Consider the following 26,306-nt stretch of genomic DNA (forward strand, 5'->3'; position numbering starts at 1 on the left):
CGTAGTTACCTCATACACAGCCATCAGCTTGGCATTCTGTGAACGAACACAGTTAATACGTTTACAAGAAACAACTATTACTTTAAAAGAAACACACCAAACATACCATTATATTATAAGACAATTTATCAGGCAAGGTGCTGAGTCTTTCTCGAAGGGCATTATAGTCATTATCTACTTTCTTCCTGTTGACAAAAAAAAACACCAAATATACAAATTATTAATGATTTTTCTTTTCCTTTTTTTTTTCTTTTTTTTTTATTGTTTTTTTGAGACAGAGTGTTGCTCTGTCGCCCAGGCTAAAGTGCAGTGGTGTGATCTCGGCTCACTGCACCCTCCGCCTCCCGGGTTCAAGCAATTCTCCTGCCTCAGCCTCCTGAGTAGCTGGGATTACAGGTGTGTGCCACTATGCACAGCTAGTTTTTGTATTTTCAGTAGAGACGGGGTTTCACCATGTTGGTCAGGCTGGTCTTGAACTCCTGACCTCATGATCCGCCCACCTCAGCCTCCCAAAGTGCTGGGGTTACAGGCGTGAGCCACCGCACCGGCCTCACTCAAAAGCTTTATTAAAGCTGTTCTTTTGATCGGGTGTGGTGGCTCACGCCTGTAACCCCAGCACTTTGGGAGGCCCAGTAGGCCAGATATCATAAAACAAGCTAATCAAAAACCTAATTTTAGCAAATTAAAGATTAATGTGGTTTTTAGTTTTAAAACCCTGTTTTTATAAAGTTTAGCAATGGCATTATTCTACCATACATTTATTGAAGAATTAAGACTCTTCAGGGACTTCGGCATTTAGAAGCAGAATACTCAAATTTTGAGAATCACTGTTTTTTAAGATACAAGACTCTGGACTAAATAAAATGTGAAAATTAAGGGAGACAGTAAAAGAAGGCCTGATGTTTGGAGAGAAGAAGGGACTCAAGATGAAGACAGAAGAAATTATTTATTTTAAGACAGTCTCTCTCTGTTGCCCAGGCTGGAGTGCAGTGGCACAATCTCAGCTCACTGCAACCTCCACCTCCTGGGTTCAAGTAATTACCCTGCCTTGGCCTCCCGAGTAACTGAGACTACAGGCGCATGCCACCAAGCCCAGCTACTTTTTGTATTTTCCATAGAGATTAGGTTTCTTCGCCATGTTGGCCAGGCTGGTCTCGAACTCCTGGCTTCAAGCGATCCCCCCTGCCGCAGCCTCCCAAAGGTGCTGGGATTACAGGCGTGAGCCAACACACCCGGCCGAAAGAAGAGATTTAATAAAGCTTTTGAGTGAATAGATACTGGCTGTGAAGTTGAAATCATGAACATGAAATTTGATCAGATGCTTTAGTCCTCATCAGAAAACTTTAGACTGAAAAATGTGTCATCAGCTCTTCAATTATTCATAATAATGTGATTAAGGTAAGAGAGAATCAACTGGGGGCAGAAGAAATTAAGTAGAGATAACACAAAAGGCGTTTCAATGTGGCTTAGGAGTCTGTTTCTTGCTATATCAAACAGAGCTACCAAGTAAGTAATTTCAAACAACCAAAAGGTGTAAGTAACTCTGTAGTGGCAGAGATGATCGTATTTCCATGCTATGGGCCTTACTCAGCTCTTAACACCTGCTGGAAATGAACAGCCCTTCTTTTTGAGTAATACCAGGCAGCAGCCTATGCCAAGATGCCCGTTTTCAAACTTTCGCTGGAGATTGGGTTTCCTGCTAAAATACAGGCTGCAAGCAAAACTACAGCGCTGAATTTTTTTGAAGCAGAAGGATGTTGTCAGTTTTTAAAAATAACAGAAACAAAACTCACCAACTCAGCAAGCAATTTAAAAGAACATGTAGACATTGTCAAACTGAAATCAGGATAAACTGCAATGTAGGTAACAACTCTCCAGATAATATAAATGACTGCGCTATACACATCACAGAATTGGTTTCAGCTTACTGCTTAGTTCCCTGAAGCAACAGTAGCATAATTAATAAAAAAATTATCTCAGCCTTAAGATCTTAAGAAATTTCACATATATATTATTTGACATATCCTATAATAAATGTCACTTATCAATATTTTTCTCTTACAGAAGACAAAGTAGAAGGAAGATGGAAAAACCACATAGCAAGAAGCCAGATCTCCTCTATCAAGATGAGGTAAGCAATGAGTTTGACCTAGCTAGGTCTTCTGACCTGCATTCCTTCACGAAAGCTTTCTTGTTTTCTAGTGTGCAACTGCTTTTTATAAACTTTCCCCAAAAAAATCCTTTTCTATAAATAAATATAAAACATGTTTTATTCTTTTGTTTAAGGCAAAAATCCTCCTCCTGGAAAATTTTTATATGGAAAAAATGGCAAACAACTTCATGCACAAGGCTATGTACCAGAAAGAAGATGGCTTTGAAGTCAGAGCAGAGAGTGAATCCCAAGCTCTACATGCAATTCACACAAATTCACCTTAGTCTTTGTATCGTCAATGGCAAAACTGGACTAAAACTTATCTCACAGGTTCAACAGAATTAAATATAAAAGGTCTAACACACTGCCCAGCGTGGAACATCTACTATGTTGGTTCCAAAACTCAAAACTCATTTTTTTCCATGAAGCATCAAAAACACCAATTCCAAAACTTTCAAGAAAGACTATTACCCACAAGATTTCACTAACCAACTTGATACAAATAGCGTAACTTGCTGAAAGACAGTACAGCTGAACGTAACCATTCAGGGGCTCTGGAAACAGGACTGGTGTGAGCCGTCAATGGGAGAATGTCTCCATAGGACTGACTAGCATAGTGCCTAGACAGTCAACACTCACTATTAATAACACAACACTAACAGCTTATTTACGTTTCAGATAAGTAATTCTGCAAATGCTCAAGGACTATATACACCAGCCTAGATATCTAAATGTTTCTATGAATATTAAGAAGCTACTATTAAAGTTATCATTCAATAGGCCTTATTTTGGTAACAATGCTTAGGAGAAAAAAAAAGAAAAAAAAACTTCCTCACAAAACATCTCTTTTGTACATTAAAAGAACAGTAGGTTCAACAACAGGTAATACCAGAGATCAATGTCAGTATTTCAAGTCAAACATATTCAGTTTTCAATTTATTAATAATTCTCTCTAGCACAAAAATGTGGACATACTGGAGAGCAGTTTAACATTAGAGTTGCTATTTACAAATTTTGAATAGTTTTCTAAAAATATAAAGTAGATCACTTAAAATGCAGCCCATGCAGAAATCCTTTATGAAGGGAGGCCAGGAGGAGTCAAGCAGTGTCTCTGGAAGAAACTACAGCTTGAGGAACAACCCTCTCTCTCTAAAGGCTACATTCGTGGAAATGTTGGGGACCAAACGCTTAGTCAAACAGCGATCTCCAAATAGTCTCTCTATTATTTCAGGCTTAAATAATCCTGTTAAAGATCACAAAGCCTAGGCAACAGAAAATACGAAAGTTATGCTAAGAACTAATGCATTACTGAGGTAGGTCTAGGGTCTTTATTCATAACAAAATTTGATCAGTTTTTTTTTCTATTTTAATAATTAGAAACAAGTAATTAATTTTTGGACACAGGAGTCATATTACAGTAACCAAAAATGGTAATTGCTTAAAATAATTTTCTTCACAGGAAAACAAAACCCAGATAGAGTTAAGAAACACCTCTCCAGCCTACTTAAAATAGCTAGACCTGCTTCTTTGGCTTCAACATAATGGATCCTTATAGATTAGGTTCCACCTTCAACTCTTAATTTTAAATTTTTTTCCAATATCCTCATGCAACATTCCTTATAGAAAACAAGAACTAAAGCATAGGTATAAGGCATCTAAGAAACTTTAACCACCTTCTTCTGAATCTTGCTAATCATGTGTAATACGCCTTTTGAGAGTACCTTTTGTTTTAAGGAAATTAAAAAAAAAAAAAAAAGGGCAGTAGGGATGAAGACCATTAACACAACCACAAGTTAGCCTTACCCTCAAAGGATTAAGATCAAGACAGACCCCATGGCAAACAGCTCATTTTCATAAAATTGTAGAAAGTAAGAGAGAAATCAAGTTAAATGAGGTATATGCTCAAGTATTTAGGGGTGAAATACACAGATGTCCACAACTTACTTTGAAATTCATCAGAAAAAAATGGATTAACGGATTAGGGTACAGACAGACAGGTGATCAAGATGCACTCTTTCGTATGTTTGAAATTTGTCATAATAGAATTTTTTAAAGGGACGAGGAAATACGAAAGGGATCAACATTTTTAATCCTCTTAAAAGTGACTGACAAAAATAAAACTCTATGAAAAAAAAAAAAGTCTACATCCTTTAAGGCCAGGGATAAAGACTCCAACCTTTCAATAATAAAAAAGGGAGATAAAACTTACATCAGGTTGAAACAATAAGACTTTGCTAATTTTACTTTAAAGTAGGAAGTTAAAATAGACAGCAAATACTAACACTGAACCAGTTTATTTTTAGAAAAAGAAAAAAAACTTCTATCATGCCCTTTTCCTTTAACTAACATCCTAAACAGACAAGCAGAAAATACTGTGAGATGCCTAAAAGGGGGAAAAAGGAAAAAAATTATATATAAGTATTAACATCTGAGTTAATCTGGGACAGAGTTACATTTTTATTTTTTAATTTAGGAAATGATAAAACCCAAAGATTCTGGAATATATACAAGTAAATATATAACCTTCTTTAGAAATAATTTTTAGTCTATTATACCCACCCTACAACTTCCCATTAAGCATCCAAAAAAGCTTTGTTTCAACTGAATCCACCATTTATTGAGCAGCTCCTCTACAACAAGCCTATGGCATATGCTGCAGGGATCATCATTCACACATAGCATGCCTTTCTGATTGTTTTGCAATGCATCTTTGTCAAAGATCCACTAGCTTGAAGGATGCCTGGCTTTTCACCTCTAAAATCAAGAAAAGAGAGGATATTAAGTTTGGGCATAGATTCTATAGAGGTAAAGAGATGTCCTCCAGTTACTAAAGCAAGAAATAATGATTTTTTTTCAAAGTATCCTTTTAAACAATCTAAACAAATTGATAAAGTTACATTTTATTAAAAAATTATTGAAAAAGGGATCTATATTGTTATGCTTTGTGCAATTTGGTGGGAAAAGGAACACTCCTCATGGAAAATTTAAATGTACCTGAATTAAATCAATAGCATTAGACTTTTTTTCTAAATGGTCATGGCAAAATACTTAGTAATTTCAGTTGATGTAAGTAACTGAAATGTACCACAAAATTCAGGTAGAATGGTGGTATATTCCTTTTTTATAACTCTATTATTCCAAGGAATTTATGTCATCAGAAGATGCTGATGAAATAATCTATGTTCTTTATATCTTATGAGTCCACCAGAAAACTTTACTATTAGACACAGATACCAAGATTAACTCACATACAAAAACGTAATTTTTCAAGTCAATGAAACAAAACTATCTAAAGAGAGATGCAGCTAACATTCTACTAGATTTCTTCAATTTAACTTTTCAACAATGAGAAAACAGAGTACAATGGATAACATAGTAAGCCTGGACAGAAAAATCTGTTCTACTGTTCTCTCTACAACAACCATACACGTGTTTGAAGATTTGTCAGTTACCATAGGTGCCTGTGTCTTCATTTATTACTAATCTTTTGCTCTAAGAAAATGAGAGATGAATTCAAAGTAAAATACCTTAAAAATTAAGTAAAAACACATTCATCTAAGTTTGAAAGAAATATCCTAAAATGCCTAATTTTTACTGATGAGTTTATAGGTAATTTTTGTTCTTTTTATTTTCCAAATTTTCTATAACTAATATAAGTTCCTATTACAAATCAAAGGGAGGGATCTTTTAGAAAAGGTGTGATGAGTTTGTAGCTGACTTAAGCTTTGAAAGTTTGTGCAAATTTCTGATTAAATCTTACCATAATTCATAGGTTTTACTACTTTACACTTTCTATATTTTCTTTCTAAAGCATATTTTAGAAAAAAGTAATTTTGTGGGTTTTCTTAATTACAGTAGCAATTTAAAAACTCTTTTAGGTCACTGATCCCTATGAGAAACTAGAAAAACTCTAGACTCTTCCCTGAGAGAAAGGACTCACATTTTACATATAGTTTCAGCAGAGGCCCAATCATACATCCCACCGGGTTAAAGTTTCTCAAGAGGTTTTACAACAGTGAAAACTGGCAATCCTGGTTTTGATCCTACCAAATACTTAAAAATTCTCAAAATTACCAATTGACTTAAAAGCAAAACATGAAAACCCTCACCAATTTGGTCATGAGTTCAATATGAATTAGTAAAAAGTAAATTATAGGCATGCCTCAATTTTTACAGCCTGTATTTCTCCCGAGTCTTACACCGATACCCACTCCAATCTATCTTTGGTATAGTGGAATCTGGACTTATATTTCTCAAAATAAGAACAAGCACTCAGGATTATCACCGAGTGATGTGCCTCTCAGACAAGCACTGTGGTTGTTGAAATATTTACATCTTCATCCTCAAACAGGACTCTGTGCTTAACGAGTTTTACTGGATGTTACTCTTCATTAAAAAAAAGGAAAATGAAAACACGTAAAAGTACAAAGAAGTACAGTTTTCAAACCTAATACAGCGGAGACAAAGATAAAAAATTATGAGGCAGTAAGCCCTAAGCCCTTTGCCTCAGTCAGATACTCCCTGGACTTAAGCTGGTCATGGGAAACTGAACCAAATCATAATGACACTGGAAACACATCATCATCAAAGACTACTTTAGGTGATGGGTTGTGATTAGGGCTTTTTTAAAATAATAGTTTAAAACTCTTCAGGGGAATCTTTCAACTCTCCTATAACATGTAAGTTTTCCTTTCATTTTCAGAAGTACGTTAAATATCAAACTAGTTAGTTGCTTCCAAAAACAAGACATAAAAGCTTGAGGACTCCTATAAGTAATAAATTCTAATCACAAGTTAAAAATCATTTAACTCTTTAAAAAGAGAAAAGAAAAAAGCATTTACAGTTTGACCTTAGTCACATAAATACACATACAGAATTAAGAAGCTAGAGGGAATAAAAGGGAATGTTTTAAAAACAGGGAGAGAATTCATTTCTCTTTACAATTATGAGTAAATTTATCTTTATTCCTTTCTTATTTCAACCTTTCCATAACTAAGCATGCATTCATTTTATATTCAGAATAAAAATTTAAAAACCTAATTCAAATTAAAAAAAAAATTCTTTAAACATTCAACTTTAATCTTTTTTTTTTTTTGCCTCTTAATTTCTTTGAAACATTACACACAAGAGTTCCAAACTTACTTAATCAGTAGCCTATGTACTAACTCACACCATTTTTTTAAACTGTGCAGAAACTTAAAGAATGACAAAAAGATTTGACATATATGATTCTTCCCTCTTATCCCTAAGACTTTCATAAACAACTGCAGAAACTCCAACAACAAAAACATGTAAAACTTCCAGAAAGTTTGCAAGTTGCTCTCTGCTCAAGAGGAGGAAAAAAAAGGAAAAAAAAAAAAAAAAAAACCATAAAGAAAAAGCCCCAACAGAAGGCCCTCTACAGAACAGTGACTGAAAACTTTGTAGTCAGTAAAATACAGACTCTGAAAAACAGTTTACAAATCTACCTAACACTGTAGAACAAAGTCATCAGCTTTTACAAGTTTTAAAGGTATGCAGATCAATATTTCAAATATTATACATAATAAAATAAATGTTATATAGCCATGTGAAGGCAACTCAAGAAAATAGTTTCAGGTATATTAAATACACTGTAAACCATGGCATTGTTACAATGAAATCAGTGCTTCTGTGCACAAGGAAAGCCTCAAAAACATGAGACATATAGACAACTATATAATGTGTGCATAAAACAGGTATCTCCATCCCGATTGACTGATAGGAAAGAATAACTCCAACAGAAAAAAAAAAAAGAGAGAAAATCAAATCTTCACCTGAGATTTTTACCTATACAGGTATGCTTTCTTGGTTATTTCCTACTATATGCTTTGACTATAAATTCTAATAGAAACTAGTTACTCTTTTCCTCTGAACAATTTTTCTCGTCCAGTTTCCTGTGAAAGATAAAAAATTTCAAGTATTTGCTTTAGACTCTCTCGAAACTCACATGCCGAAGTGTTTTGGAACTTTTATGTCTAAATTTAAAGTATTCTTTCCAAAATTAAACACCTGAACAAAGTATCTTCTTCTATATTTAAGTCTGCTTCATGTAATTTCAAAGATACCTTTACCAAAAATCCTTTTAAGATAAAGGAAGCAAGGCAATAAATTTTTTACAACTCACACGCATACGATTTACAATTGTAAGTAATGCCTAACATAAAGATGATCTGCCAGGCATCATATGTACTATTTCATTTCATTCTCACCAGTCAACATAAAGGACGGAGACTTCCTTTTTGTGTGTGCAGGACTTATTCAGTAAAGTCACTGCAGTGCATTAAAAATGACCATTAATTCTTTTTCACGCCTCCTCTCAACGGGTGGGTGTTATCTTCCCACCTTGTGAATCTGCGCTGGCTTTGTGAGTTCCTTTGACCAACGTAGCTTTGCAGCTTCCATTCTTGCTGCTCTGAGATGCCCACAGAAAGTAAGCTGGATAAAAGAGCACATGGAGGCAAAGGCTCAACTAACCACCAGACTTGAAGGTGAGCCAGTCTGGACAATACAGCTGACCCGGCCACCAACCGGCTGCAACCAAAGCAGTGAGTCCAGACAAGACAAGCAGAAGAACCACACAGGCGAGGCCAGCTTAATATGCACACCCACTGAATCATGTGCAAGCAAATGGTGGTTGTTTCAAGCCACTAAGTTCTGGAGTAATTTTACTAAGGAGCAGTAAAATAACAGATATATCATCTTAGCAAGGATATATTTTGAGTTACAGAGTTGTACTCTGGGTGATGTAGCAATTATTTATTAAAAAAACAATAGTTCCAGGTCTCATTTAGTAATCCTAAAAGTTAAACGTTTGACACACAGTGAAATCTATGGAATGAGGTAAAGAGGAACAGTTAGTTAATGATATAGGGTAAATATAATATTAAATGAACAGGTACAATCTGATTTCATTTTTGTCCAAAAGGATGGGAGCCATATATAAACATGTAGGTGAATACACACACACAACACACACACATACATACACAAAACACTTACGTTATGCAAACCATTTCTGAAAAGATTTATGAGAAATTGGTAAAAAAAACAAAAAAAACAAAAAAAAACTTGCTTCCAGAAAATAGAACTGAGGGGTCGGGTGTGGTGGCTCACATCTGTAATCCCAGCACTTTAGGAGGCCGAGGCGGGTACACCACCTGAGCTCACGAGTTCAAGACCAGCGTGGGCAACACGGTGAAACCCCCGTCTCTACTAAACTACGCATGGTGGCATGCACCTATAATCTCAGCTACTTGGGAGGCTGAGGCAAGAGAATAGCTTGAACCTGGGAGGCAGAGGTTGCAGTGAGTGGAAACTATGCCATTGCACTCCAGCCTGGATGACAGAGTGAGACTCCATCTCAAAAAAAATAAAAAGAAAACAGAACTGAGAATTAGGGAGGAACCTATACATCATTTACATCCTTTCATACCTCCTAAATTTTGAAACATGTAAATGTATTGCCTAATTAAAAATTTTTTATTTAAATCCTAAAAAGTTAATATCTACTCTTTCTCAACACTTAAAGACATATGCTGAAATATTTCCAGATAGAATACGACTTAGATTCATTTCAAAATTGGAGGTGGGATAGTCAAAATGGTTTTTATTAAAATGTCAAAAAATAACAGATGTTGGCAGGAATGCAGAGAAAAGGGAATGCTTTTACATTGTTGGTGGGAATGTGCAGCCACTGTGGACAGCAGTTTGGAGATTTCTCAAAGAACTAAACTGAACAACCATTCAACCCAGCAATCCCATTACAGAATATAGACCACCTTAAAAAAAACCTTTAAAAAAACCATTCAGCCTTAAAAAAAACCATTCAGCCAAAAAGATACATGCACCTGTATGTTCACTACCGCACTGTTCACAATAGCAAAGACATGGAAGTCCCCATCAACAGTGAGCTGGATAATAAAAATGTGATACATATATACTATGGACTACTACATACCCATAAAAAAGAAGAAATATTTGCAGTAACATGGATGTAGCAGGAGGCCACTATCCTAAGCAAACTAATGCAGAAACAGAAAACCAAATATTGTATATTCTCACTTATAAGTGGGAACTAACCACTGGGGACAGATGGACATAAAGATGGGAACAATAAACACTGGGGAATACAAGAGCGGTGAGGAAGGGCAGGGGCAAGGGCTGAATAACTGCCTACTGGGTACCATGCTCACTATCTGGGTCATGGGTTCAACTGTACCTCAAACCTCCGCATCATGCAATGCACCTTTGCAACAAACCTCTACATGTACCTCCCAAATCTAAAATAAAAGTTTAAAAAAAAACTTGGAGGTAGCAGTAGATGGCAAGGTAAGATGTTGCAATGAAACAGTTTAGAGAGAATCATGAGCTGATGATTATCAAAGCTGACTGATGAGTACATGAGGATTCACTATACTACCTATCACCTCTTATTTGAAATTCTTCCTAACAAAAAGTGATTTAAAAATATTAATGTAAAGCTATAACAATAAATCACAGAAACCCAACTCTCCATCATGACAAAAAATAGAATGAACACTAAATATTCACGAATATTTACAAAGTACTGGCTTTTTATTTGTCTGACAATTAAAATTTTCAAAAGAGGTATATGAGTTCCTATTAATACTTACTGAGTGCCGGGCAGGGTGTTCTATAGACATGATCTCATTTGATCTTCACTACAACCCTGTGAGTTAAGTAGTATCATCATCACTTTACAAGAAAAAACTGAGACTCTTAGCATAATTGTTCAAGGTCAAAACGCTAGCAAATGACAGGATTCAAATATAGGTCTGTGACTCCAAATGCCATGCTCTTTAAGGAAGAATTAAAAAGAAAATTACAAATAATCCACAAACAAAATAATCAGCCACTAGTGGACCAAACACTGGGAAGTATCCTCATACTTTAATGAGATGACAGTGTGTGGATTTCAAAATACCTTATTTCCTGAGTTAGGTAAAAGGGATTATAAAGAAAAAAAGTTTGATTAAAAAACATTTTTTAAATCCTCACTAAACTGAAAACCATTATTATTAGCTCTAAAATAATGTTGTACAAATTCTCATCCATTAGGCTTGAATCTTTCCTTATTATCTGTTATTAATTAAACAAATATAAATGTCTTAGTTTACCAAAGTTCTAGGATTTAGTTAATTTTCTCAAAGGTTTTTTGGGGTAGATTCTGTGGTCCCAGACCATTTTCACTCCTATCTTTCTACAAATATTTTTACTCCCTGTCCTACATTTTTTTTAAACAAAAACCAATTTAGATTATTTCTGAACCTAGAATACACATACTTGTTCCTTAAAGAATCCTTTAAAAAGTATACAAACAAGCATAAACATCACTAGCATAAGAATGCATTTTTCAAACCATATATTTTGTTCTACTTTATTATATTGGTATGTACCCATAAAGAATAGGAGCTTAACAGAAATCATATTTTAGATAGGCTAATACCAAGGGTTAAATAAAAATTAAAGCAACATGCTTTTAAAAGTAGTGTGTGAGACACCCTAAGAATGGCTCCAGCCTCTGAACTTCTGTACTTGCTTCATATCTCCGCAAATAGCACAAAATTGTTGTGATTTCCCTGTTTAATGTCCGACTGTGAATTCTCCTATGGCAGGGTCTTGCAATTCCAAACAGCAGCACAATACTGGCAAATGGTAGAAACTCAACCATTGTCTAAGGAATTAAGAGAATGCAAAAATGTCACAAGAATTCCACGACTCTCCCAAACAGCAATTTCCTGGCTTTCAGGGAAACAGAGACACTTTGGTTTCCATTTTTTAATATAATGAATTGATGAATTTACTGGTCATTCAGATTTGAGCAATATACCATATATAGATCCTATTAAAAGCAAACAGAAAAGTCTGTTTCCTGAACCAAACCAGAAATAATTCAGAGGAAAATGCAAATTTTAACTGGAAAAAAATAATTTTAATTTTTTAATTTATAAAGTACTATATTACTTCAAGATCCGTGTAGGCAAATATGCTAAGCTTCTACAGTTTAGAGGGTTTTAAAAAACTGAAAAGTGAAATTGAGGGTCACATGAACCTGCCATGAAGTAAATGTCACATTTCTGTCTCTGCTCACTAGACTTGTATACTACTAGAGTATCTGTAAACTAAAATGTTATATAGAAAATAACCACATTTCTTCATTTACTCAAACATTTATCAAGTGCCCATTTTATGCCAAACAGCAGGAGGGGCTGTGAATAAAAGGATGAAAACGTGCCCTTATCCTTAAAGAACTCTCTAATAAGAATCTTATAAAACAAACCAGAAGCAAGTTACCATTCACCCATTTATGTAAACTAGTGTCTATTCCCAGTGAATACCTTTCCAATTTCCTGAACTTCTTGCCAAAACCAATAGATAGAAGTCCACGTTAATAAAACTTCCCCTGGAAATTATTTGTAAAATGGGCCACTCTGACTAAATGTGCAGGTGAAAAAATTCTTTAGCCAAGGACTTGTATTTCAAGTTTTAACCTGAACTGAATGTATAATGAAAGGCAAATGGTCCATTATGGAAATGCTGACAGACTCACACCACCAGTGGAAGCAACTACAACGATGCATTTATTGAAAATTAATGAAGTCCTGAATTTTTATTTATAAAGTGGATATTATTAGTTTTAGATTATTTTCTGCAAGCCAATAGTCAAAATTTAATAAGATGATGTGTACAGATTGCACCAATTTTCACTCTTATCCACTGCCTGCAGCCTATGTGCATTTAAACCAAAAAACATTTGATATACACTAACTATAAATTATTTCCTTGGAGATCTCTCAGGCATGAAGAAAAAGCCTCTTAAAATAAATTTAAAATATTATATGCTTGATGGTGTATAACCGAAGGTTTAATCTCACCACTAAAGGGGCAGTTACCATGATTTTTGCAATAACCCTGCAGACAATAATCAAGACAGCTCCTGTTGTTCTCTCAGTAAAATCTTCGTAAGCACAGCATGGATATATTGTAATTTGATATCTGTAAGATCAACAGCTATACCTCATGACAACTCATAAGATTTTATTCACCATTAAATTGAGCATTTTCCTCAGAAGCCAAAGGAAAGTGTGTTATTTACCAAACATGGTCCTATTAACTATAGATTAGCACATCAAAACAGATACGCTTTCTCTCCAAAAAAAAAAAAAAAAAAAAAAGTACAATGAAACAAGCTCTGAAAAGTAGAAAATTAGATTTTTTTTTTTCAAACTTTGGGAAAACATTTCTGTGCCCTATTTCCATCATTATTTTAAAGTAACTGATTCCCATTATTTTTCTACTAAAATATAAGAAATATCCTCAAAATAGAGCTCTCTATGTCACATTCAAAAATGTCTCAGTCTCCAATTCATAATGATATTAATATTATTCTAACTTAAAAAAAACAAGACACTTAGAATAAATACAAGTGGTAACACAACATCAGGAAATCAGAAATATGTAATTCAGAAAAGGGTGAAAGACAATATGAATTAGTATCAAAGGCATTCAAAATGGAGATTACTAGAAGAATTAAATTACTAGTCATACATACACACACACACAAACAGTAAACACATTATTTAAACACAAGTAGGTTACCCCATCAGTATTTCAGAAGTGTAATAAAACCATCTTTCACTCACCAATGCTGGATTCTCTCTTGGCAGTTAGTGACCACCTGTCATGAAAACAGATAACTACTCATGAAAAAACAGAGCTATGCACAGAGCTACAAAAATCAGTGTATCTGAAAACTAGAACAGTGGCTTTACAGATTTAATAGCATCTCAGTATACATTTTTATTTGTCAAATGCACAGAGATGTGAATGTTAGTTTTTAAGCAGCACACTTTATCATAACCCTCTAATGCAGGCTGATAACTGCAGAACAAATTACAGCTTTCTGATTCATACTGTGGTACAAAACCCGCTTCATAACTATTAGGTGACATATGATATAAGATAACTAGTATTTTGTACAATCTACAGACCTGTTTTCAATATTACATATTTTGTAGAATACGTAAATGTTATAAATAACAAGAAACCAATGTAACATCCACGTTTTGTCAGTTAAAAAAAAAAATGACAGTAGTGAAAATATTTTATTTTGTCAGTATATCTCCAAACATTTTCACCTGTAATTTTTATTCTGACGCATTAAAAAACGAATTCAGTGATATTTTTCTACTACATTTTCAAGAAGAAATACTTGGGATAAGGAGATGCTCTGAACAGCTCATTTGTTCCCCAGTGAATTATGATAAAGATTGTAAGCACTTCACAGCCAGTTTAAACTATGTTTATAATACTAAAACAATGAATTTAAGTACAAAAGTTATTTGTTTTCCTTGGAGATATGTTGGTAGATTCTCAAAATGCTCAGAAAATAAGAAGACTAGTCAATACAGAAAAATGCAATTTAAAAAAAAACACTATTTTTGAATGACAATTTAAGAATTAACACTGTTTTCAAGGATTGCTAATTATCTACTTTTAAATTACCTATTAATAAAAATTTGAAACAGCAGTCTAGAATACCATATACCACTTTAGAGACAGAGAAGCTAGAGGATGAAAGCCAAAATGCTTAAGACTAGGCCATGACAAAAAGATAGCAGCATTATCTAGTTTGCAAAATGCTGCTCTAGTTCACTGCTCTAAATACCAATATTATCTCTTGTATATGCTCAATGTTTCACCACCCCCTCCCGGCAAAAAAAAAAAAAAAAGATTTTTTTTTTTTTAGACCTGTCACTAAATTCCTCTATTATAACATTTAATTCCTGAAATAAATGTCCTCTTTTGGGACATTTTAAATACTAAGACAGCAATCCTGTACCAAAATACATGCTATAATCAGAAACCCAACCATACTACACATTAACTCATCATCCATTTTAGAATGAAGATCTCTCAGTAAGTATCAATCACATGGCAACACTTAATAACAGTGGCAATATATAATAGAGTACTGACTTTACATCTGGAAGAGCCAAACTAAAACTACATCAATCCATTTCACTGTTTCTGATTTGGCAGTAATTACAAAATAGACAAATAGAATTAAATGTAAATTGAAAAAGGAAAAAAATGCTCATGAAATCCTTTTCATAAAGTTCCTATTTAACAACCCCATTAAAAGATGAGACCCAAAAACAGTCAGGATGTTTTCCAATCCCAATGCATGTGTTTCCAAGCATGAAGAGAGCCAAAAGCACAGAAAGCAAAGCCCTGCAAACCATAAGAGCAGAATGTTCATTAACCTCTACATGATAATCCTTTCGTAGCTGCATATTAACTAGTTACACATTCATAATCATTTACATTATTTAAAGGACCTTGGAGGAAATCTTCTAAGCTATATCCATTAGTGACGGTGTTAAAGGTTAGAGAAGATAGTCTACCTAATGTTTCCAGGAAGCCTTTTTAATTAGTAAATATGTAAATTTGGCACATATGCTTTTTATGTTTAAGAAACAAGTCACTGGTAGAAAGGCATGTGTTCTTGCCATCACTCCCCATAGTCTACCCTCCACTTTGTTCCGGCCATACTTGCCCTGTTCCTTTTACTTCCCTTAAACAGTCTCCCTAGGAAGACAGACCAACACCAAAATCCATTTCACAACGTACAAGAGAAATTTTAACTGCCAAAATGCTGCCTTACATTTTAAAGTCTTTATTAGTTACATATAGTATTTCGAATATCAGACTTCAAATAAACACTATCCAAATGGAAACTAAAGAAGTGACATGTTGGAAATCAGAAACAAGGGGAAAGATGAAAGAGGTAGATATAAAAATATATAGACTAGCCTTCTGATGGCATGTTTAGGTTATCTTTGCTTATATAAAAGATTTATGGTCCACCTACTTGCAAAAAAGATTTTAGCCCAAGCAGTTTTATTATATTTAATGGGGTTTTTTTTTTTGTTTGTTTCAGTTGTCTTCTATTTTACAGCAAGTTATTCAAAAGAATAAAATTAGTAAATTTCGGCCGGGCGCGGTGGCTCACGCCTATAATCCCAGCACTTTGGGAGGCCGAGGCGGGTGGATCACGAGGTCAGGAGATCGAGACCATCCTGGCTAACACAATGAAACCGCATCTCTACTAAAAATACAAAAAAAATGGCCAGACGTGGTGGCAGGCCCCTGTAGTCCTAGCTACTCAGGAGGCTGAGGCAGCAGAATGGCGTGAACCCAGGAGGCAGAGCTTGCAGTGAGCCGAGATCGCGCCACTGCACTCCAGCCTGGGCAACAGAACGAGATTCCATCTCAAAAAAAAAAGAAAGAAAAAAATTAGTAAATTTCTACAACTCAGAAATTTTAGAAGGTGTTATAAAAACAAATATTTTCCCTTAAGTTAAATTATTCTAAATAATCTTATTTCTCCTGAAAGGGGACTCAGATTAATTACTTTACGTATTAAATTTTAAAAGTAACCATGAGGCAGTGAGCCTTGTTCTACAAGAAACACTTGAAAACCACAGCAAAAGAAACAAAAACATTTCATTACCTTGTTATCCTCCACAAAAGTATGACCACAATGGAGGAACAATACTAGTTTTTTTTATTTTTTAAACCTGCCAAAACATGCAAATAGCGCCCCTAAAGAAAGAAAATCTTATTGTATTATTTTCATTTTTCTTAAAAATAGTTACTAGGCTTCAACTTTAAAATAACTGAACTAGTAAATTCTTTAATATAATGACCTCATTTACACTCAAGAATTTATAATAAAGTATGTACCTACATAGAAGTGCAGCAGTAAGTCCACAGCAAAGAAAAAGAACTATAAGCTGATTTATCACTATTTAGGAGTCTTTACCAACAACCCAGTGGCTACAAAGTCATATGGTATTCATTCTTTGCAACGCAAAACTGTCTTTAACCTATGAGCAATAACAACAGGTCTACATTCCAACACTGCATGTTACAAAACAAACTGCAAAGATTTCGATGCAGTTTAGATCTTTATTTGGAGAGGAAACCTCTGTATTCAGAGATGAAGTAACTTACTTAATATTACACAACTGTCCAGTAACTGGTAAGAGATGAGATCAGTTTTAAAACCAAGTCTTTCTAACAGGGATTCTATCTAATCCTAAAGCACATAGTCCCTATACTGGCCTGCTTCCAACCATCATGCAACTTACTAGATAACAGCAGAAAAACACTGGTTACAGCTGCAGTCTTAAAACACTGACTGCTATTGCTGTTTCTCCTCCACTAGTTAGTTCCTCAGTCCCACACTCACGAATAAGACCTTGCCAGTCATGTCAGTAAAAGCAAATTCTGTAAGCTTAGGTTCACCAATTTACTAACATTATAATCCTTATTTCTTCCAATGCCTCCTACAGCTCCTGACCCTTTCTGATGAAACAAGTAAGTATAAACACCACATTTCCCAAGCATCATTTAATAGTATATCTGCTATGTTTAGGTGAAGGTGGAAGGGTAATGTGCTAGCCCCACAATTACTATCACACCTCATCGTATTTTTAAGACATTTATACATTAAGAGGGTTAGACACCCAGAAGGACAATGATGGACAGCCCACCCAACAATATTTTTCTGTTCATTCGTGTCCAGCTAACATACACATACTTTTTGTTACCAAGGGTCAAAATAAAACATTTGATAACTTTTAAGGTCCACAAATTATATGGAAGACAGGAATAATAATTTCTTAGCTGTTGCTCCCCAGAAGCTGCTTTTTAAAAATTATTTTATAAAGGAGAGCAGTAACATGCAGTAAGATCTCCAGTACTTAAAATTTTTATTTGTGCTATTTATATTGGTGACAGACCACAAGAGGGCATAAACCTATGAGTTTCTAAGGCAAGTTAAATACAACGCCACATTAAAACTAGACTGGAACAGAAAGCCTAAAAGGTCAAGAGTACTTCTTCATCTTTGATACTTTCCTCAAAAATGCTTCTGAAACTTTTCTCACAATACTGCAATTTTAAATTTTTCCTGTATGGGTTAATGTATAATATAACAGTTTGGGAATTGTGCTAATCAGAGCTGTCTAAATTTATATAGTTTGCTTCTCTTGCTAGACTGTGACTTCAAGACAGATCTTACTATTTTGGTTTTAAAGCTGCTGAGTCAAAAAGAAAATAGTATCAACGAGAGCTGAAGCCAATAGATACTTGACATACATGTTAGTGACAGTTACTTAAAAGCTGAAAATAATTTCTTAAAAGATAGATTTGTCAAGTAGATATATAAACATCATTACCAAAGTATACAAAAAAAGTGTATTTTCAACGAAACTTATAAAAATTACAAATCTTTTAAGTAAACCCCTTTGCAAAGAAGGGAGGAATTGACTACAGGTTCCTAACAGGAAAAAAGCAATAAGCACTGGGATAAACCGCAATAAATTGAGTGTTACTGTATAAAAACCACCATAGGCCAGGCAGAGTGGCTCATGCCTGTAATCCCAGCACTTTGAAGCCAAGGCCGGCAGATCACATGATGCCAGGTGTTCAGACCAGCCTGGCCAACATGGTGAAACCCTGTCTCTACTAAAAATACAAAAATTAGCCAGGGCGTGGTGGTGCATGCTTGTAATCCCAGCTACTCCGGTAGCTTGAATTGCCTGAACCAGGGAGGTAGAGGTTGCAGTGAGCTGAGATCACACCACTGCACTCCAGCCTAGGAGACAGAGGGAGACTCTGTCCCAAAAAATAAATAAATAAATAAATAAATAAATAAATAAACCACCATAAAAGAAAACCATTTCAATTTTAAACAAATTATGTTCTAAATATGCTGAAAAGCAAAACTCTAATGAAAGGTAAGTCCAATTATATGGAGCCACTTCTGAAAACACTTACATGTTCTTATTTAAATTTTTTTTTTGTTTTTGAGACGGAGTCTCGCTCTGTCACCCAGGCTGGAGTGCAGTGGCACAATCTCGGCTCACTGCAAGCTCCGCCTCCCAGGTTCACGCCATTCTCCTGCCTCAGCCTCCCAAGTAGCTGGGACTACAGGCGCCCACCACCAGGCCCGGGTAATTTTTTTGTGTGTTTTTAGTAGAGACAGAGTTTCACATGTTAGCCAAGATGGTCTCGATCTCCTGACCTTGTGATCTGCCCACCTCGGCCTCCCAAATTGCTGGGATTACAGGCGTGAGCCACCGCACCCAGCCCTTATTTAAAATTTTAGCTAATATGGAATCAAAAGTCTCCTTAATCCTTTCCTTTACGTTTTAGCCAGATTCCTCCTACACAGGCTTCTAAGGCATTTTTTCCTGTATTTCAATCTAGTCTCGTTTTACACAAATATCGGACTATGTCTAACGTGCTCTGGCACTGTACATCTCACTCCCTTGTTGGCTTTACCTACAAACCAGGCTCTTTTTTACTTTCAATAATCCTTACTCACTAATCTTAAGTATTCTAACTATTACCGTTTTCTCCTATTGGAAATATTTTAAGAGTGGTGACATATACATTCAGTAATATTTCTAAGAATGAAGACGTTTACATGTTTGGAGGGTTTTTGGGGTTACTTGAACTAGAGATCCAGGAATTCTAACTGTTCTGGCTGAAAGCTCCATGAGGTAGGGGCCGTTCTCCTTGATCCACCAGCACTCACCTGCCATAAATAAGCAAGCAACAAGTCCTCTTAAAGAAGCACAGGTCTACTATCAGCCAAAAACCGCAGGAGACGTTTTTCTGTTTAGAACCTTATATATTTTAGTCAAGTCATACAGTACATATATATATATATCTCAGATATCATATGTCCCTGTAGTAAACATAACATTTGCAATGAAACATATGAATATTCAAAATGTAATAAATGCCTCACCCATATCAGTTCCAGTTTTGTCAAAAATGAATATGCCATAAACTTAAGAATAATTGTGTTTTCAGTGCTTTTCAGGCTTCTGATTGCAGATAAGAAATTGTGACCTACATTTCTGAATCTGAAATACTGCCTGAATTCCACCTTGCATGCCCACTGTTTTACCAGAGATATCAATCATTTCTTCTCCATTCACATACCTTCCTCGTAGAAACCCTGCCCTTCTCCCATAAAGAAAAGAATCCCATTTCTCCATCTGTAGCCACAATGAAGGGAGAGGATAGATACCTGCTGCTAACTGGACCAACCTCACTTACTTTGGACATCAGAGCCTGAGGTAATTACAGATTCTGGTTCTAAAAGGAAGACCACAGTGGGATCTGCACAAGCTAACCAACCATCTAAAGCAGCTGGTATGGGAAACAACAATAAATACAAGAAAACAAAACACACAGACCCAAAAAACTCCTACCTTTGACTCTCTCCTGACTTCTTACAGTAAATTATTTCATAATTTCCTAAGCATTTGTATGATATGCAACTAAGAAAACTTTATAGTAGTAAACTTGCCACACAGATTAGGAGGAGAATGTCCTGTGAAGGGCTCAAAGAAAACAAACAGCCCACCGAAGAGTAAATACAAACAGTTTAAAAAAAAAAAAACAGGAAAATACCCTCCCAGGTAACAAAAAGTCAAATTAAAGCAATCTCATTTAGCATTAATTAAAGAAGTACATTTTTATTTTAAAAAAACACAGCTGGCTGGGCGTGGTGGCTCACACTTGTAATCTCAGCACTTTGGGAGGCCAAGGCAGGTGGATCACCAGGGATCAGGAGTTTGAGACCAGCCTGGCCAAGATGGTGAAGCCCTGTCTCTACTAAAAATACAAAAAATTAGCCAGGCGTGGCGGCAGGCGCCTGTAATCCCAGCTACTCGGGAGGCTGAGGCAGGAAAATTGAACCTGGGAGGCAGAGGTTGCAGTGAGCCAAGGTCATACCATTGCACTCCAGCCTGGGCAACAACAGCGAAACTCTGTCTCAAAAAAAAAAAACAAAAAACAAACAAAAAAAACTACCACTGTCAGTGAGACTGTGGTAAAAATCACAAATCACACTAAATCACTGCAAGTAGCTATGTAAATTCAAAACTCAGTCTAGACTTCTACAATACCTCCAAGTAGGACAAAAAAAGCTTGTAACTCTCAGACAGTAGAAGAGACAGATAAATACAAAAATTATCTCTTTAAAGGCACCCAAGAGCTGCCAAAGCAGTGAGGACAAGAGGGACTAAGGATTCAGAAAGGGGAGAACTGTGGAGAAGTGAGCTGATCATCTGAAGCCACTTTTTTCTCAGACAAGAGGAGGCATAGGCAAGAGGTTGAGAATTATGTTGGGCCCGGAGGAGGCAGCCATGGCTAGCAGACAGAAACAAGCAGAACCTTGTGCAGTCTGACAAGGCTATACGGTAGCAAAATGAGAGCGCAGGAGCGGTCTTAAGCATACAACTGGTTTCCCTCCCATGATATCTGTCAAATGCTGAGCTGTGAAGGCCAAAAAGATAAACCAAAACTCTGAAAAGCAGAGCTCACGATCAAACAAAAATTAGAGTTCAGAAGCCTCCAAGGAAATATGGCGTAGTGAGCAAAATCAAGCGTCCAGATGAAAGCCTGAAGAAACCGGAAGCAGCAGATGCCTTCCGAAAACAACCACCTGGCCTTCACTCCACCCAGTACCTGCCTGGAGTAAGGTGACCAGCTCCCACTGCATCTGCCTCACTAGAAGAAAGGATGAGCCTTTTCCAGAGGAAGTTATCACCTTCAGGAATATCTACAATCTTTAAAGACACAATCCCAGGATTTAGTCAAAAATAACTACGATGCCAAGAAACAGGATCATATGACCAAAAGTCAAAAGAAAAAATAAAACAGAACCAAATACACATGCAATCTAGATACTGGTGTTAGCAAACAATGATTAATACGTTCAAGGAAACAGAGGAAAAGATAAAAGGAATATATTTTAAAAATAGCAATTTTCGCTAGAGAACTGAAATCTACATGAAGAAACAAATGAAAATTCTACAACTGAAGAACCAAAAATTAAAATAAATGGCATTAAAAGAAGATTAAACAGCAGATATCAGTATTTTTCAACTTGATAGGTCAAAAGAAAACATCCAAATAAAAGCCCAGAGGTTCAAAAATAAAATATGGAAAATACAGAAAAGACGAATAAGAGACATGTGAAACACAGTGTAAGTGCAAGATCCAGAAAGGGAAGAGAGAATGTAGCAGAAGCAATATTGAAAAGATCTTGAATTCTGGATTTTCTAAAACTGGTATCAAAGTATCAGCCAACAGATTGAAGAAACTCCAAGAATCCCAAGCAAGAGAAGCACAAAGAAAATTTCAAGGCACAACACAGTTACAGTGACGAAAACCAAAGAAAAAGGGAAAACTTTATGTGCAGCTGGGGCTAGGAGGAGGCGGCACAGGGGAGATTCACAGCCTTCAAAGGAGTGACAAGACTTAGAGTAGAGCTAACTTCAACATCAAGGACAGAAAGCGAACGATAATAGAATATCTTGAAATGCTGGAAAAAATTACTGAAAACCTATGGTGATATACACAGCAAACAGATCCTCCAACATAAAGGAAAAAATAACATTTCAACAGAAACAGAATTCTGCACCAGCAGACTTTCATTAAAAGAAATACTAAAGGTTTATTAAACTAGACATGTTGTTAATTAAATGTCTTATCTAAAAAAATTATTAAACAACTAGATATTGTTATTAAATGTGATCAGTTAAAAAAAAAAAAGAAGCAACAACAACAAAAAGGACTCTTCAGAATAATATAAATGCAGAAAGAATTAGAGTACAGGATAAAAAAAAAAGATAGGTAAAGATAAATCAATATTGACCACACGAAACAATTAAATACTGTGTTGTGGTGTTTAAAACACGAAGAATTAAAATGCATGGGAGCAATCATGCAAGAGGTGGGCTGTATAAATGAATGCATGCTACAATCTCTAGAGATACCAGAAACTGACTTAGTGAAAAGGAATTGTAAAAAAAAAACAAAAAAAAAAATACTATAAATACATATTATATTTAGTACTAAAGCATATTGAAAGTATAGTATAAAAGTAGTAAAAAATAATGTATCACAAACAAGTTAACAGGAGGACATAACAATAAAAAATGTTTGATCCAAAGGAAGGGAAAAAAAAAAGCAGAGAAAAAAGAGCATAAAAGAGCATAAAAATAGGTCAATTAGAACTACAATGGGATACCATCTGACACTCCAGTCATGAGGATGGCCCTTACAGAAAACAAAAACAGCAAATGCCAAAAGTTGCCCAGTATGTGGACTGTAACCCTTGTGAATTTGTCTGGGAATGTGAAATGGTACAGTCACCTGGGAAAGCAGTGTGGCAGTTCCTTAAAAAGTAAACACAGAATTACCATATGATCCTGAAATTCCACCTCTGAGCACACCCAAAAGAATCAAGAGCAGCCGGGTGCAGTGGTTCACACCTGTAATCCCAGCACTTTGGGAGGCCGAGGTGGGTGGATCACCTGAGGTCAGAAGTTCAAGACCAGCCTGACCAACATGGTGAAACCCCATCTCTACCAAACTCAAAAAATTAGCTGGGGGTAGTGGTGCATGCCTGTAATCTCAGCGATTTGGGAGGCTGAGGCAGGAGACTCACTTGAACCCGGGAGACAGAGGCTGCAGTGAGCCAAGATTGTGCCACTGCACTCCCGCCTGGGCAATAAGAGTGAAACTCCATCTCAAAAAAAAAAAAAAGAGAAGAAAGCAGATACTTAAACAAAACACTCATGTTCACAGCAGCATTACTCAACATCACCAAAAGGCAGAGGCAACCCAAGTATCCATGGATGCTAAAATAAACAAAAATGTATAATATACTGTATAATACATTCTATAATACAACAGAATTTTATTCAGCCTTAAAAAGGAAGAAATTCTGATATGTGCTACAACATGGACGAACTTTGAGACATTACGGTAAGTGAAATAACCCAGTCACAAAAGGACAAATACTATATGATTCCACGTAAAGGTACCTAGAGTAGGCCAGGCGCAGTGGCTCACACCTGTAATCCCAGCACTTTGGGAGGCCGAGGCGGGCGGCTCACGAGGTCAGGAGATCGAGATCAGCCAGACCAACACAGCGAAACCCTGTCTCTACTAAAAAATACAACAAAAATTAGCCGGGCATGGTGTCGAGCGCCTGTAGTCCCAGCTACTCAGGAGGCTGAGGCAGGAGAAAGGCGTGAACCCGGGAGGCAGAGCTTGTACTGAGCCGAGATCACACCACTGCACTCCAGCCTGGGCGACAGAGTGAGACTCTTGTCTCAAAAAAAAAAGGTTACCTAGAGTAATCAAATTCACAGAGACAAAAAGTATAATACAATGGTGGTGGCCAGATCGGGAAGGGGAAGAATTAAGAGTTATTGTTTAAGGGACAGAGTTTGTTTTGCAAGATTAAAAAAAAAAAAAAGCCTGGAGATGGATGGTAATTATGGTTGATCAACAACATGAATATACCCAATGCCACTGAACTGTACACTTAAAAATGATTAAAATGAGCAGCACTCTGAGAGGCCAAGGCAGGAAGACCGCATGAGGCCAGGAGTTCAAGACCACCCTGGGCAACATAGTGAGTCCCTGTCTCTACAAAAAGAAAAATTTTTTAAATCAGCTAGGCACAATGGCACGCACCTGTAGTCCCAGCTACTCAGGAGACTGAGGTAGGAGGATCACTTGAGCTCAGGAGTTCAAGGTTGCAGTGAGTTATGACCATGCCACTGCACTCCAGCCTGAGTGACAAAGCAAGATGCAGTCTCTTAAAATTATTAAAATGGTAAATTTTGTTATATTTTACCACAATTTTTTTAGATAAAAAATAAATACAATGTAAGTCTAATAGAAAGGTGACAAAATTAAATATATCAGGAATCCTACTACATATAATGGCTTAAAATACTCTAAATAAAAGGAAAAGATATCTAGACTGAGTATTAAAACCACAACAATATGCTGTTTATGAGACACACTTTGAACCCAAAAGACTGAAGTTAAAAGATTTTTTATTTTAAAGATAGACAAAACAAATTTAGCTGGTGTGACCATACTATTATCCAACAAAGGAGACTTGAAGGCAAGTAGCATTACTAGGAGATAAAAATGTCTCAGAATGGTGAAAAGGTCAACTACCAGGAAGTTTTACAATTGTAAGTACACAATGAATAACATAGCTATAAAATATATAAAGCAAAGGTTAAAAAAAAAGAGAAAAATAAATCTACAATCCTAGTGAATATTAATACATATCTCAATAACTGATAGAATTAGCAGACAAAAAATTAACAAGGACATAAAATACTGGAACATATTCAAGCAGCCTGAGCTAACAGATATATACTGAACCCAAAAACTGCAGGATTAACATTTTTTTCCAAGTAAATTATGAAAAATTTACCAAGAAAAAATAATTAGGTAAAAAAGCAAGACTTAAATTTCAATTATGCAGAATGTGTACCCTGACTACACTAGAGAAACAGAAAAATAAGTAGAAAATAATGTTTGAAAAGGAATGTATTTCCAATGTATGGGTCAATGAGCAAATCACAATAGAAATTAGAAAATATTTTTAAATGACTGCTAAGGAAAATTACATACAAAATGTGTGGAGTTGGCCGGGCGCGGTGGCTCAAGCCTGTAATCCCAGCACTTTGGGAGGCCGAGACGGGCGGATCACGAGGTCAGGAGATCGAGACCATCCTGGCTAACACGGTGAAACCCCATCTCTACTAAAAAATACAAAAAACTAGCTGGGCGAAGTGGCGGGCGCCTGTGGTCCCAGCTACTTGGGAGGCTGAGGCAGGAGAATGGCGTGAACCCGGGAGGCGGAGCTTGCAGTGAGCTGAGATCCGGCCACCGCACTCCAGCCTGGGCGACAGAGCCAGACTCAGTCTCAAAAAAAAAAAAAAAAAAAATGTGTGGAGTACCTAAGGCAATGATTAGAGAAAAATTTAAAGCTCAAAATGTGTATTTTATAATAAAGAAAGGTTAATATTAATAACCTCAACCATCATCTCAAAGGGCTAGAAAAATTACAGCCAAAGGAAAAACTTAAACAGAAAAAAAAAGAGAAGAAATCAATAAAGCAGACAGCAGACTTAGAAAAGAGGAAAAAAGGGCCGGGCGCGGTGGCTCACGTCTGTAATCCCAGCACTTTGGGAGGCCCAGA

The 26,306-nt window shown here is 35.9% G+C and overlaps 1 protein-coding gene across 2 annotated transcripts in view; it reads right to left on the reverse strand.

The window, feature by feature from the left end:
- URI1 (URI1, prefoldin like chaperone) overlaps positions 1-26,306 on the reverse strand; it is a 91,975-nt gene that overhangs the window by 31,264 nt on the left and 34,405 nt on the right. For both annotated transcript variants that reach the window (XM_025367665.1, XM_025367664.1), the window contains exons 2-3: positions 13,837-13,871; positions 107-185 (exon numbers count right to left, since the gene is read on the reverse strand). In XM_025367665.1, coding sequence (XP_025223450.1) covers positions 107-185; positions 13,837-13,871 — 114 coding nt within the window. The remainder of the gene's footprint in view (positions 1-106; positions 186-13,836; positions 13,872-26,306) is intronic.

Source organism: Theropithecus gelada, chromosome 19, assembly GCF_003255815.1.
Source record: "Theropithecus gelada isolate Dixy chromosome 19, Tgel_1.0, whole genome shotgun sequence".
Lineage (NCBI taxonomy): Eukaryota > Metazoa > Chordata > Mammalia > Primates > Cercopithecidae > Theropithecus > Theropithecus gelada.